Genomic DNA, 16,117 nt, shown 5'->3' with positions numbered 1-16,117 from the left:
GTCAATAAGTAGAATATTAAACAATGAGAGACTCCAAATAGATCAACCATTGGATTAAGAATTGCAAAGACTGAGTTTAAATTTGGGTCCTAAAAGCCACAGTGGTTTTCAAGACTACAAAATTTAGGCAAAATGTTAAGTACTTTACAATGATTTTAAAACACATTTTCAAACTGGATATAAATCTTGACATCAGAATATTCTGTTGGCTAAGAGTGAAACACAGCTCTTTGCTTAACCAAAAGAAGAGATTGCTATACGTCATGTCCCAATGTCTAAATGAATCTGATCCTCAAAAAAAAAAAAAAAAAAAAAGGAACCTGGAGTTCTATCAACAGTTAGAGTTCTGTGTTACTCATTTCTAATCTCTATAACACAAAGTTGTTATGGACACTTAGTCATATCAAGTGAACAGATGTTTAAACTGCAATTTTATGAAAGATTTCTCTTAATCATTTGCTGCATGGCTTGGATCACATCCTTGTTCCTCATACTGTAGATCAATGGGTTCAACATTGGGCTCAAAAAACTAAAAGACTGCAAATATTTTGGACTCCTTTACAGACTTATCAGTTGGAGGCCTCAAGTACATGCAGAAGAGGGTTCCATAAAATAGAGTGACTATTGCCAGGTGGGAACCACAGGTAGAAAAGGCTTTGTGCCTACCTTCCACAGAACGGATCACCAAGATAGATGCAATGATGAAAACATAAGACAGGAGAATGATGAACAAGGAGCTCGAGAGAGTGAAACCAGCAACCACAAACATTGCCATCTTTTTGACATAGGTGTCAGAGCAGGCCAACATTATCAGAGGAGGATCAGCACAGTAGAAATGGTTGATCTCAAGGGAGTCACGGAAGGACAAAATGAAAAGTCAGCAGTGCCTGAGAGAGACCATTGAAGAATCCACAAGTATAAGGGACTGTGACTAGAAAGATGCAAACGTCCTTGGACATCCTGGTGCTCTAAGGTAATGTAGAGGGCTGCAGATGGCTACATAGTGGTCCAAGGCCATTGAAGCAAGGAGATAAAACTCAGTGATCACCAGGGCAATGAAGAGAAGGCACTGTGTGAAGCATCCAGCATAGGAGATGGTCTTCTGGTCTGAGAGGAAATTGTGCAGCATATTTGGAGTAACATTGGAGGAATAGCAAAGGTCTACAAAGGAGAGGTGGCTGAGGAAGAAGTACATGGGGGTCTGGAGGTGGGGATTGGTCCTGATCAGCATGATCATGCCCAGATTCCCTGCCAGTGTGACTAGGTAGATCACCAGGAACACCCCAAACAGGGCCTTCTGTAGCACTGGGTCATCTGTGAGTCCCAGGAGAATGAATTCAGTCACTGCAGTGTGGTTAGGGGAAGACATATTCTCATCCCTTAAAAACTGAAAGTGGTAAAGTGAAGAATTCTATCTGATCTTGATTCTGCATTTATTCCATTCTTTTGTCATTTACTTTTGATCTATCTCTCTATAAGGAAATTACTCTTCTCAACCAATGCATCAGATCATCTATGTAAATATTTGCACCTTATCTCTTTGAGATATATTTTTCTACATATATACTGGAAACACACACTCACAAACTCACACATTCTCTTTCTCCTTATTTGTAAATCGTGTATACACATATACAATTAAACCTATTTTCTTGGAAAACTCCATATTCAGTATTTTTTTTTTTCCCAAATTCTGTGAAAAAGAAAGCCAAAAGAATGAAAACCAGGTCTGGAAAGCAGCAGGTCAGTGGCATCATTCAAATGGACAAATGAAGGATGCAGAGTTTCTACGGTCCCTGCACCTCTGATACACTATTGTTTTTGACACACATTAGAAGATATGTTCAGTCCAGCATTTTCTCCTGAAACCCATACTTGTCTAGCTTAAATTCATTCAGAAGACATTTAATTAGTAGATGCATCTCTTGACATATGGCTAAGAAGGTACAGAATGAAGAATTGTTCTTTTTGCTTTTTAAAGGCCATGGCACCCCACTCCAGTATTCTTGCCTGGAGAATCCCATGGATGGAGGAGCCTGGTGGCTACAGTCCATGGGGTCGCAAAGAGTCGGACACGACTGAGCGACTGCACTTCACTTTCACTCATTATTTTAAGGAGGCTTTTTTTTTTTTTTTCCTATTCTAGCTTCTGGGGTTACATGAGTGAGCAAATTACATATCCTGGTGAACCATATATTGCAAGAGAGGTAATAGGTATTGAGCACATGGACAAACGTTTACAGCAGTGTGTCATTTAGAAGAAAACACTATGAGGAAAATTAAAGGTGGAGTGCTTTTAGATGGCCATTCAAAGAAAACCTGAGAAGACAGAAAATGAACAGTAAATAAAGAATTCAAATATCTGAAGAGGGATTTGTTTCCATTATTTTTTAAAGCTGACACACCTCTGAATATATTTGTTTAGGAAAGCACATTAGGATAATATTTAAATGCAGACTTAGCTTCCAGCTGGAATTATCATTTCTGTTTTTGTGTGTGTGTGTGTGAAAGTAAGATATGACTGGAAGCATTATGCCTCAAGAATTTCACCTTAAGGCTTTTTAAATTTAGTTTTCACATACACATCAGAAGAGCCTCTTTATAATACTTAATTTTTCAGAGATGCCATGAAATATTAACATTTGAATAGACAAAACAAGTATAAATGATGAAAATAATTTTTTCAATATTGGTGAGAATATTAATTTTCACACAAAATAAAAATCATTTTTAGTGAACAAATGTAGAAAATGACTTACCTGTAAAACTGACTTACTATATTTTCTAAAACAAGGTGGGAAGATTTATAGTGTTTCTTAGGAATATTCCCTAGTGTATTTAAAAAAAAAATCTTATAATCCAATTAAGATAGATTTTTTTCCCTCAAGGGCATAACCTTAATTTCATGCTTTGAGATCTTTAGATTTCCTTCAAGACCAAAATCTGTATGCAACATCTTTGTACCCTGCTTTATACTATGTGGCTGAGATCTTTGGCAAAAATAAAGAAGTTCACCATCACTTTTAATACTATGAAAGGACAAAAATGTGGTTGGATGAATTTTGCACTTTTTGTGTATAAAAGTGACTGAGAACCAGGATCATTCATAAAATTGATGTATCATAAAATTGGTGATTTAGGAGGAGAGGTCAAATATGAGTAAAGAATATCTGAATATTGTTTGATATTGCATTTGTTAGAGAATAAAGGAATCTAGAGATGGTCTCAAGTAGCCTCTACCTTCCAGGGCATTGATAACTCCAGCCAATTCAATCAAAGGAATTAAAGTAGAGTCTCATTAAGACAAGAGAGGCATCTCTGATTATTTTAAATTTCCAAATACTGGGTTACAGTCTGATAAATCAGTCAGTGAATAAAGCTGTATATCATTATAAAAATATATATTGTCATCAACTTAGCACATTAGGAGAGATTGAGCATAATGGTGTATTTTTCAGATTGGGGTCAAAAATATTTATTTATCCCAACATTTTCTGTTTTACCTTGATTCCTTGAATAAATTAAATAAAAATTTAAAGTGTAAAATCCTAAATATTCCCATGAAATAAAAGTTTCTTATATGATTGTAAGGCTAATTGTAGGATAGTAGAGCTCTTATTGGAGAAGGCAATGGCACCCCACTCCAGTACTCTTGCCTGGAAATATCACATGGAGGGAGGAGCCTGGTAGGCTGCAGTCCATGGGGTTGCTAAGAGTCGGACATGGCTGAGCGACTTCACTTTCACTTTTCACTTTCATGCATTGGAAAAGGAAATGGCAACCCACTCCAGTGTTCTTGCCTGGAGAATCCCAGAGATGGGGGAGCCTGGTGGGCTGCCGTCTCTGGGGTTGCACAGAGTTGGAAATGACTGAAGCGACTTAGCAGCAGCAGCAGCAGCAGAGCTCTTTATTTCCTGATGCCTTAATGTAAAGATTCCTTATCTTGCCTAAAGATACTTGAAGGTTTGACCCTTCTTTAAGCTGAATGTCAGCACTGGTTTCCTAAAGTACTTATATATGTATGTAAGTACATTCTGATATGGGCTTCCCTGTTGGCTCAGATAATAAAGAATCAGGAAACACTGGCTCAATCCCTGAGTTAAAAAGATCCCCTGGAGAAGGAAATGGCAACCCACTCCAGTATTCTTGCTTGGAGAATCCCATGGGCAGAGGAGCCTGGTGGGCTACAGTCTATGGAGCACGAGAGTTGGACACGACTCAGTGATTAAACCACCACCACCAGTATATCCTGATATACTTTAATATAGAATACCGTTGTGATAATCATAATATTTACAACCAGAGTTTTCCAAGAAGAGGTAGGATTAACTCAATAGCAATTGAACAAGTAGGAAAAAAGTAGTGAATTAACTCTGGAAAGGCAAAATAACAATACTTTTCAGTATGGGATCACTTGATCAAAAGTTCATGCATAAGAAACAAATGCTTATTTACTTTACATGTATAACAACAAATAATATTGAAGAGCACAGAATTTACCTATCTACCATTGATACTGGTTAAAAGAAGGCTTTTCAGTGTTCTTATTTTATTTTCCTAAAAAGCCTTCAGGAGACTCTATTTAATTTATATTTGAAGACACACATTCCTTAGTTAAAGGTTATTCCTTTAGAATAACCTTTAGAATATTCCTTAGAAGCAGAGTGATCTCTGCTTCAATTGCAAAGACCAGTTGACACATGTCTGCTAAAAGAACACATAATTGCTTTAGCTACACAAATGTCAAACAGTCAGATAATTGAAACTATCCCACTGACACTGCTATTTGTGTTCTTGTGATTATTTAATTCACTATATTTTTGGTTATAGAAGATTCAGTAATATACTGGAAGTCCTAATCTATCTAATAAATTGTACTGATTCAAAGGGAAAAAAAATAAAAGCATCTTATTCATAGATTGCTTAATAGTTTATATAGAATCTCCTTTTAAGATACACAAATAAAATGTTAACTAGATTTATTGTGGTGATCATTAAGTTGTACATCACATTTGTTAATATGCAGAAGGAAAGCTAAGAGTACGTAGTAGAAGGTCACAAGGTAAAGATCAATATGCATAGATTATTTATATTATTATGTAAAAACCAACCAAAACTAGAAAATAAATGCTTCTATATATCACTTATAATAACATTAAAAGAGTAAGCACTTAAAAATGATTTTTTAAATAAAACTTCAAAAGTTACATACAGATAACCACAAAACATTGCATGCAGAGAGAAATTAAAGGAGACTTAAATAATGGAGAGATATATCTTCCTTGTGGATTGTAATATTCAGTAGTTTTAAGTTCAATATTTTTAAGTTACCAATTTGCCTAAAATTGATCAATAGTTTTAATGCCAGTTCAGCTGGCTTATTTTTAATAGAAAAACTGATTCTAAGTTATATAGAAATTGTTAAAAAAATGTTAAATTAGCCAAAACAATTTTGAGACAGAAGAAAAATCTTTAAATGATTTACACTATCTAATTTTAAGAGTTAGTAAGGAACTACAGCATTCAAAACAATAAATTTAGCTACACTGAACAAGATATTTTCAATAAGGGTGAAACCACTTTATATTGGAAGGAGATGTTATCTAGGACTTCCAAAGCTAAAGAGAAGTCAAAGTTTCAAAGGACAAGGTTTGCCTCACTTCAAACGTTCAAAGGATTGACTGACTCTCTTGTTAGGGGCTAATGTAGCTCGAGGCTTCAACTGAAGCCAATGCTCATTTACCACTTCAAAAATTCTAGGGCCCTTATGAAGTATGCTAAATCTACTCTGCCTCTGCTCTATAAATAAAACAACAGTGTAAGATGATAGCACATCTGCTTACAACATGCTGCTGCTGCTAAGTTGCTTCAGTCGTGTCCAACTCTGTGCTACACTATGGACTGTCGCCTGCCAGGCTTCCTCTGTCCATGGGATTCTCCAGGCAGGAATACTGGAGTTGGTTGCCATGCCTACTCCAGGGGAATCTTCCCGACTCAGAGTTTGAACCCATGTCTCTTGTATCTCCTGCATTGACAGGCGAGTTCCTTACCACTAGTGCCGCCTGAGAAGCATGGTTCGCTAAATATTTTAAGCTCACTGTTGAGATCTACTGCTCAGAAAAAAATAAAATAAAAGGAAGAAAATAAGATTTCTTTTTAAAGTACTATTACTTATTGACAATGCACCTGTTCACCCAAGAGTTCTAATAGAAATGTACAACAAGATATGTGCTGTTTTTATGCCTGCTAACACAACAGAGCAATCACATTCCCCATCCATTCTTCTGCCTATAGATCAAGGTATCATTTCAACTTTTAGATGTTATTATTTTAAAAATATGTTTTGTAAGGCTATGGCTGTTGTAGTTAGTGATTTATTTGATGTCTGGGCAAAGGAAATTGAAAGCTTCCAGAATGGATTCATTATTGTGAATGCCATTAAGAACATTCATGATCCATTTGGAAGATGTAAAAATACTAACATTAACAGGATTTGAGGTAAGTTGTATCCCACCTTCATGAATGACTTTGAGGAGTTCAAAATTTCAGTGGAGAGAGTAGCTGCAGATGTAGTGGAAATAGTAAGAGAACTTGATTAGAAGTAGAGACTGAAGATGTGACTGAATTGCTGCAATCTCAGGATAAAACTTTAGTGGATGAGGACTTGCTTCTTGTGGATGTGCAAAGCATATCGTTTCTTGAGATGGAATCACTCCTGGTGAAAAATGTTGTACAGATTGTTGACATGACAACAAAGGATTTAGAATATTACATAAACTTAGTTGATAAAGCACTGGCAGCCTTTGAGAGTATCAGTTTGAGCTTTCAAAGTTCTTCTGTGGGTAAATGCTGTGGAACAGCATTACATGCTACAGGCAAATCTTTTGTGACAATGTCAATTGATGTAGCAAACTTCATTGCTGCATTTTAAGAAATTGTCACCACAACCCACATTTTGAGCAACTGCCACCCTGATCACTCAGCAGTCATCAGCAGTAAAGCAATACCCTTCACCAGTAAAATGATTGTAACTCACTGAAGGCTAAATTTTAATAAAGTATTTTAATTAAAATATATACACTTTAGACATAATGCTGTTTCATACTTAATAGACTACAATATAATATAAATATAACTGTTACATGAGCTGGGAAACCAAAAAATTGTGTAATTTGCTTTATTATGCCATTCACATATTGCAGTGGTCTGGAACAAAGCCTACAGTATATTTTACATATGTCTATTTTGAGTTTTTTATGCTCCTAAATAGGGAGTTGAACTACGATAATTGGTTTTTTCAAGCATATACGTTTTCTGGAATAAATGGGATTTATATAGAGCAATCATATTCCCCAGGATGCTTGGAATATTTGGTCCAATTCCACTATTAGAAAAAAAAAAAAAAGCAAAAACAAAACAGGAACCCTCATGACAGAATGACATGGAGCCAGAGTAAACACATGTGGATTTGACCATTTCTAAGTTCCCTCTGAGCCCTAAAAGCCCATGCTTTGGCAATTCTAAGTTTAGAAGCAAAAAGTAGATGTTTTAAAAATGTTGCCAAAGGAAGTTTTGACCTCCTTCTTTCTCAGACTATAGATGAGAGGATTTAACATGGGGATGACCACTGTATAAAACACAGACAGCACTTTGTCTTGGTCCATTGAGAAGCTGGAGCTGGGGCACAGATACATGAACAGGATTGTGCCAGAGAAGACGGTGACCACCATCAGGTGGGACGCACAGGTGGAGAAGGTTTTGTGTCTCCATCAGCAGAGCGGATACTCACGATGGCAGTGAGGATGCAGAAATAGGAAGTGAGAATGGTCAGGAGGCAGCTCAGCTCATTAAAACTGGCAAAAGCAAGAATGACAGCTTCATTGACACGAGTGTCAGAACAAGTAAGTTTCAGGAGAGGTGGAATGTCATAGAAAAAGTGGTTGATGACACTGGAGTGGCAGAAAGACAGCTGGAAGGTGAGGCTCGTGGGAATGGCAGCATTTATCAAGCCAGGAAGGTATGTGGCCAGCACCAGCATGACATTAAATTGGGAGGACATAGTGACCGTGTAAAGGAGAGGTTTGCAAATGGCCACGTAACAGTCATAGGCCATCACGGTCAACAGGAATCCCTCAATGCCAGCAAAAGAACCAAAACAGAAGAACTGAATGGCACATTCATTGAATGAAATGACTGGGCTCTCTGCCCAGAAATTTACGAACATTTTAGGGGCAATGACAGAAGAGTAACAGAAGTCAACAAGGGACAGGTTACTGAGGAAAAAATACACTGGCGTGTGGAGATGTGAGTCAATCTTGATTAAGAGGATCATGCCAAGATTTCCAAACACAGTGATCATACAGATGACTAGAAATGCCATCAAAAGAAGACTCTGTAGCTCTGGATGATCGCTGAACCCCAGGAGAATAAATTCAGTCACTGTCGAATGGTTGCTCATCCCTTTGTCTCAGAGTGGATGATTGGCTTGCTGAGATAAGAAAGAAATCGGTGATATAAATTATTAAAAAAAAGAAAATCAAACAGTTTATTCTCTATTGTAAAATTACTTCTAAAATGTCCAAAGAACATGTATATTAAGGCTTTTTATTTTTTTAACTGCAGAACAACAAAAAGATTTCTTAAGTGAACTCAGCAACTTTTATTTTAAAATGAGCATTTATCCATGCGTGTGTGAAATTGTTGATGATCAACCCCTGCTTGTCTATATCTTACCTTACTTCCCAAAGTTTTTCACCTCCTCCATTGATCTTTTTGCCTTCACTGTCTATCATCCAGTTCCTCTGCATTCTCTTTGGCAGTGAAATGTGAGACATACTTGGATATATAATACTTCCTGAATTCAGTTCAGTTTTTTTCCTGTTTTCTCTTAAGCCCACTCCAATCAAACTTTCACTCCATCACTACACAGAAATTGTTCTTGTCAAGGTTGTCAGGGTTCTTTATGCTGCTAAATTCAGTGGTCAATTCTCAATCTTCATCTTTTTGATCTATCAATAATATTTGGCAGAGTTAATTGCTAACTACTCCTTGAAAAACTATCATCTCTTGTCTCCCAGGACACACCATTCTGAGTTTTCCTCCTACCATATGGGCTGCTCCTTCTCAGCCTTCTTTGTTCATTCCTCTTTTCTCTGACTGTTAAGATTGGAGTAGCTCAGAACTCAGTTTGTGATCTTCTTCTATTTTTTTTTCCTATTTACACTCTACTTTCATGATCTTATTCAGTCTCATGACTATAAATACTATCTATATATTTACAACTCCTGAATTTATTTCAGCCCTGACCTCTTTCCCAAATCCCAGACTTATAATGCAATCACTTACTCACATTTTCACACTAATATCAAATAATGACTCAACCTAACTCAAAGCTGATTTGCTTATGTCTTCCTTTAACTTTCCCAAACATAACATTCTCGGTCTCAAGTCAGTGACAACTCTCTACTTCCATGTGTTCAAATAAAAAATAAATACAAGTAAATAAATATTAAAGAAATTGTTCTCTTTTCTTTCTCACATACTGTGTAACTAGTCTATCAGATAATTATGTTGTCTCTATTTTCAAAATGTCTACTTCAACAAGCCGACTTTATTTATTTCTACCATTAAGGCTCAAGTCAACATCATCTTTCACCTAGATTACTACAGTAGTCCTTTAACTGACCGTTCTTTCTCTAAAATCAGTTAAATTCCACCCTATAAAATACCACTTAAAAAAATTCACAGCCATTTTTTAGATCTCTGCTTTATACATATAAATATATATATACATCTATATATATGATATAAAGTATATTCTAAATGACATATATGATCTTATATGTATGTATGTCCTTACATATGTTTATGTATATAGATAGATAGATAAAGGCTGACAATTGCAGTAGTTTCTCAAAGTGTGCATATAAGAGCATAAAATAATTTTATTTAATGTACTACACAGTGTATTAAATATGCCAAGTGCTTTGGCACTCTTTCTGCACAAAATTAATTAAATTTCCCTGCTTCATACATGAGAAGGCAATGGCAACCCACTCCAGTGCTCTTGCCTGGAAAATCTCATGGACGGAGGAGCCTGGTGGGCTGCAGTCCATGGGGTCGCACAGAGTCGGACAAGACTGAAATGACTTAGCAGCAGCAGCTTCATACACACACAAAAACACACATATATACACAGAAAGATGTATGTGTACATGTGTGTTTGTATGTGTATGCATAGGTTGAATATTCTATAAAGTCCTCATCTCTTATTAGTCGTCCTAAACCCCTTTCTTCTAAAAAAAAAAAAATAATAATTGTGTTAGTTTAGTTGCTAACCTTCAATTCAGTGTTTCAGACACAATTTAGAGACATAGTGTTTTTAAAATTTTTGTTTATTGATCTTAATTGGAGGATAAGTACTTTACAACATTGTGATGGTTTTTGCCTACATCAATATGAATCTGCCATAGGTACATGTGCGTCCCCTCCATGCTGAGCTTCCTTCCCTGTCAACCCTGTCCCTCCAGGTTGTCACAGAGCACTGAGAGATTTTGTCTTAATTCCTTGAATGCTTTTTGAATCCTCTTTGAAGCTTTCTATATCTAATCACTTAGAGATAAATTAAATCATCTTACCTGCTGTCCTTAAGACATACTCACTGAAAGTAGTGGTGTTTATAAGTTTAGTTTTATTTATTGCTTTTTGGAGGAATACAAAATTTTTCCCCCACAGCGTGAAATTTATAGCTTTGATGAAAATGGAAGTGGCTTAAGGAACTCATCTGTGACAGACTTAAGATATGGTTAATTAATTCAACAAAGAGTATAAGATGCTACTTCTGAATTTGAGGCTGAGGGTCAGATTATTAAGGTTGCAATGATGCTCTTGAGATGTAATCATCTTTGCAAAACACTAAAAAAACAAAAGCCTGAAATATACTAACCCAAAATTAAGACATCCACTTTTTTTTCCCTGAGATAATTGAACTATTTTCTCCCCAGGGAGTCACTTATACCTTTGTGAGTGAGTTAGGCATTTGAAGTACAAAATGTATTTTATGGTCTTAAGACTCCATTGTGAATAACACTGAATTAAATTAAATGATATAAAATTTATTAGGTCTTGCCTCAAATATTCACAATTCCACTGAAAATATAATCCATACTCATATTTATTTTAAAAGGCAAGAATACTGGAATGAGGTACCATAACCTACTCCAATTGATCCATCACTCCCCAAAGACCTTCCTGATTGCAGTTTTTTCTCTCTTTTTATTTGCTCACTCTGTTCCATGTATACTTGTTCCCTTACTATTCTTTTAACAAACCAAGGAGGATCTCCCCTCAGGGCCTTTGATTCACCACAGGTATTCATGCAATGTTATTCCTATGCAGGACTTGCTCAAATGTTATTTCCACAGGTTGCTCTACTCCCATACAACCCTTTTCTCTCACTTTAATTTCTTTAAAGCACAACTCTTATCCATGTCACACACATGCATCCCACACAAACAGGAACAAATGCCTGTGCAAATGTGCATAAACACTTTGATGTTGACAATAAAGTCTTCCTCACTCAAAAACAAGTTTAATGAAATCAATAATTTTGTTTTCTCACGTGGTATATCTTCAGCATGTGTTACCTGCTGAATACATTTTTCCACTAATGTCCTTGAGAGAAACATCGGTTAATAATTAAAAGTGGAATTAACAGGAGACTGGAGGGTTGAAACACAAGGTGGAATCAAGATTGCCGGGAGAAATACCAATAACCTCAGATATGCAGATGACACAACCCTTATGGCAGAAAGTGAAGAGGAACTCAAAAGCCTCTTGATGAAAGTGAAAGTGGAGAGTGAAAAAGTTGGCTTAAAACTCAGCATTCAGAAAATGAAGATTATGGCATCTGGTCCCATCACTTCATGGGAAATAGATGGGGAAACAGTGGAAACTGTCAGACTTTATTTTTGGGGCTCCAAAATCACTGCAGATGGTGACTGCAGCCATGAAATTAAAAGACGCTTACTCCATGGAAGGAAAGTTATGACCAACCTAGACAGCATATTCAAAAGCAGAGACATTACTTTGCCAACAAAGGTTCATCTAGTCAAGGCTATGGTTTTTCCTGTGGTCATGTATGGATGTGAGAGTTGGACTGTGAAGAAGGCTGAGCACTGAAGAATTGATGCTTTTGAACTGTGGTGTTGGAGAAGACTCTTGAGAGTCCCTTGGACTGCAAGGAGATCCAACCAGTCCATTCTGAAGAAGATCAGCCCTGGGATTTCTTTGGAAGAAATGATGCTGAAGCTGAAACTCCAGTACTTTGGCCACCTCATGGGAAGAGTTGGCTCATAGGAAAAGACTTTGATGCTGGGAGGGATTGGGGGCAGGAGGAGAAGGGGCCAACAGAGGTTGAGATGGCTGGATGGCATCACTGACTTGATGGATGTGAGTCTGAGTGAACTCTGGGAGTTGGTGATGGACAGGGTGGCCTGGCGTGCTGCGATTCATGGGGTCGCAAAGAGTTGGACACGACTGAGGGACTGAACTGGAGGGTTGTTCCAGGGGGATAGGGTGAGTTATCTCCTCCTTTGTGGTCTCTAACAAACATTTTGGGGATGAAGTGGTCTCATTTGGAACATTGGTATTCCACCTTCTGGTCTGTAGTGGAGAGTGGGATGGAAAAACATAGGAAACAGACATTTAGCTGATTGCAAATCATTGCTTAGTCCTTCTTCCACATATCATCTCATGAAAGACAGTTTTTTCCCTGTTGATCCAACATTGACAGCCCCGATCCCATTACAATGAGCAATAAATAGATAATTGTGTTTGATAAATGTTTATTGAAAATTATGTGAAACTTTGGCTGGGCTACAGATAAAAAGAACGCTTTGACTTTGAGATTACTACACTCCAAAATATTTCAGTTAATTCACAAAGTCAGTAAACTATACCCCCATTATTGCTATGGCACCCTTATTATTAAACAACTAGGACTTTCTTCTATAGTATTTGGTACTCTTGACATCCATGTGAATGGAAGAGTGTTACTATTTACAATAGATGCTATGATATACTACCCGGATTGGACTTTCAGTATTGAAGTATTTACTTCCCCAGCTTCCTAGGGCATCACAGCTCACACCTCATAGCTGAGCTCTACTCTTGGAATATCCCTGCTGAAAGGCATTGTCATTCTGAAAGTTAGACTGCTTCCAGTGAGTGACCCATATCTAAAGCAGGTTATTATGGAGGTATAAATTTGAAACATTTCTGAGAAGGATATGAGAAGGATATTCTGATAAGGTATAAATTTGAAACATTTCTGTTCAAATTTGAAACATCTCTGAGAAGGATAATCTCAGCTCCAGATCTCCACATGGAACTGGCTGAATACTCTGTTGCAATTTCATCACAAATTAGTTTCTTCTACCCAATCCTATTTCCCTTACTTCTTTAGCAGCATTGTTCCTGAGAACACTCTCCAATAAATTTCCTAAAACAAATATCTGTTTCAGAGTCTATTTTCCAAGATCCAATCAAAGTCATATATATATATATATATATATATATATATATAATTAAGAGTAAAAAAGCTCAATATTGACATTGAGATTTAAATCTAGGCCAGCCAATTCCAAGTATTTTGATATTTTACCAGACACTGCCTTCCTTCACTGTATTGATTCATGCTATAGGCTAATAAATACACATTTAGGACACCAGGAATTTAAGAATGCATCTCATTTTACACAATATACTTTAACACAGAAAAACAGTTCAAGCAATTAGACAATACAGTTAACATGAAAACATTCTTATTCCACATAATAGGGGGATATGTAACATGGCTTCACAGTATCTGTTGCCGTAAGATCTTCTTTAAGGCCCCTTTCACATCCTTATTTTTCAAACTGTAGATGAGGGGATTTAGCATAGGGATCACTACCGTATAAAAGACAGAGACAATCTTGTCCTGCTCCATTGAGTAGCTAGTCTTAGGACGAAAGTACATGAAGGGAATTGTGCCAAAGAATATGGTGACGGCCATGAGATGAGAGGCACAGGTGGAGAAGGCTCTGTGCCCACCCTCTAAGGAGGGCATCCTCAAGATGGCAATGAGGATGCATAGGTAGGAAGTGACGATGATCATAACACAGCCAATGACATTAACGCTGGAGAAAGCCATGATCACGATGCCATTGATGTGGGTATCAGAGCAAGAGAGTTTGAGCAGGGCTGGTGTATCACAGTAGAAATGATTGATCTTATTGGAGCCACAAAAGGACAACTTGAAAGTCATTCCTGTGTGTGTGGCTGCATTTCCAAAACCTGCTAGGAACGAGGTAGCCGCTAGCAAGAAGCAAATTCTCCCAGACATGAGAACTGGATACAGCAAAGTGTTCCAAATGGCTACGTAGTGGTCATATGCCATCGTAGCTAACAAGAAGCACTCAGTCCCCAGAAAGGAGTCAAAGAAATAGAACTGGGCAGCACACCCATTAAAAGAAATGGCCTTGCTCTCAGCCACAAGGTTCACCAGCATCTTAGGAGTGACAGAAGAAGAGTAAGAGGCATCAACAAAGGAGAGACTGCTGAGAAAAAAGTACATGGGGGTGTGGAGACAAGGATCCATCTTAATTAACACAATCACCCCCAAATTACCCACCACGGTTGCCACATAGATCAACAGAAATAATCCAAAGAGGACGACCTGAAGCTCTGAATTGTCTGAGAGTCCTAAGAGGATAAATTCGGTCACTTCTGTTTGATTCCTGGTTTGCATCTCTTTTGTATATCTGACCATTTGAGCTGCAATAAGAGAAAAGATAGAACATGCTATTTGGTCAGATGAATACACAACAGTTGGTCTTCCCTGCTGGCTGTATGGTAAATGAGCTCGCCAATACAGAAGCTTCAGGTTCGATCCTTGGGTGGGGAAGATCCCCTGGAGAAGGAAATGGCAACCCACCCCAGTATTTTTGCCTAGAACATTCCATGGACAGAGGAGACTCATGGTGAAGCTGAAATGCCAATACTTTGGCCACCTGATGCGAAGAACTGACTCATTGGAAAAGACCCTGAGTCTGGAAAAGATTGAAGGCAGGAGGAGAAGTGGATGACAGAGGAGGAGATGGTTGGATGGCATCACTTACTCAATGCACATGTGTTTCAGCAAGCTCCAGGACTTGGTGATGGACAGGGAAGCCTGGTGTGCTACAGTCCATGTCGCAAGCAATCAGACATGACTAAGTGACTGTATGGATGTGAGAGTTGGACTGTGAAGAAAGCTGAGCACTCAGAATTAATGCTTTTGAACTATGGTGCTGAAGAAGACTCTTGCAAGTCCCTTGGACTGCAAGGAGATCCAACCAGTTCATTCTAAAGGAGGTCAGCCCTGGGTGTTCTTTGGAAGGACTGATGCTGAAGCTGAAACTCCAATACTTTGGCCACCTCATGCAAAGAGTTGACTCATTGGAAAAGACCCTGATGCTGGGAGAGATTGGGGGTAGGAGGAAAAGGGGGTGACAGAGGATGAGATGGCTGGATGGCATCACTGACTTGATGCACATGAGTTTGGGTGAACTCTGGAAGTTGGTGATGGACAAGGAGGCCTGGCATGTTGCAATTCATGGGGTCGCAAAGAGTCGGGCACGACTGAGTGACTGAACTGAACTGAATGGGAGCAACTGAACTGAATTAATATAAATCTTTTTTAAAAAAACTTAAAACAGAAGATTAAAGTAACTCAGCACCTGTGCTAATATCGATGTTAAAGGATCTACTGAGCACAGCTTGGGGGAAGGGTGGCAGGATCTGGTTCCATTCTTACAGACACCACTGTACAAGAAGTGCCTAGTCATGCTCAGATCCACTCAGTTTCCACTGGGACAGGGACTCAATACTCCAATAAGCAAAAAGCCTGGCATTTTTATACAGTACTGTAATACTTTCAATGTATCACTGCACCCATTATCTTATCTAAACCTCACCACAATTCAGTGAGGGAGATAATCAAGAATAAGCCCATGAGTATTAAGAAGATAATCTTTTGTTAGGTGAGGTCAGTGAAGTATAGGAATGTCTCAGCTAATCAGTGGTGAATGCTGGA

The 16,117-nt window shown here is 37.8% G+C and overlaps 1 protein-coding gene and 2 pseudogenes across 1 annotated transcript; all 3 read right to left on the bottom strand.

Annotated features, from left to right (window-relative positions):
- Positions 1 to 419: 419 nt before the first annotated feature.
- LOC133261466 (olfactory receptor 5M1-like) lies at positions 420 to 1,369 on the bottom strand (annotated as a pseudogene).
- A 6,157-nt stretch (positions 1,370 to 7,526) lies between these two features.
- Positions 7,527 to 8,113, bottom strand: LOC133261090 (olfactory receptor 5AP2-like; annotated as a pseudogene).
- A 5,745-nt stretch (positions 8,114 to 13,858) lies between these two features.
- On the bottom strand, positions 13,859 to 14,812 carry LOC133261465 (olfactory receptor 5AP2-like). Its single transcript, XM_061439945.1, has one exon. It carries the CDS (start codon positions 14,810 to 14,812, stop codon positions 13,859 to 13,861), a length of 954 nt encoding a protein of 317 aa, XP_061295929.1.
- Between the last annotated feature and the right edge of the window lie 1,305 nt (positions 14,813 to 16,117).

This window comes from Bos javanicus, chromosome 15 (genome assembly GCF_032452875.1).
Source record: "Bos javanicus breed banteng chromosome 15, ARS-OSU_banteng_1.0, whole genome shotgun sequence".
In the NCBI taxonomy this organism is placed as follows: Eukaryota; Metazoa; Chordata; class Mammalia; order Artiodactyla; family Bovidae; genus Bos; species Bos javanicus.
Note: the sequence above shows the minus strand (reverse complement) of the source record. Positions and strands in the feature narration are given on the sequence as shown.

What these genes read in the sequence shown, in the direction of transcription:
- LOC133261465 (XM_061439945.1), bottom strand. Translation starts at nt 14,812, where the DNA reads ATGGTCAGATATACAAAAGAGATGCAAACCAGGAATCAAACAGAAGTG.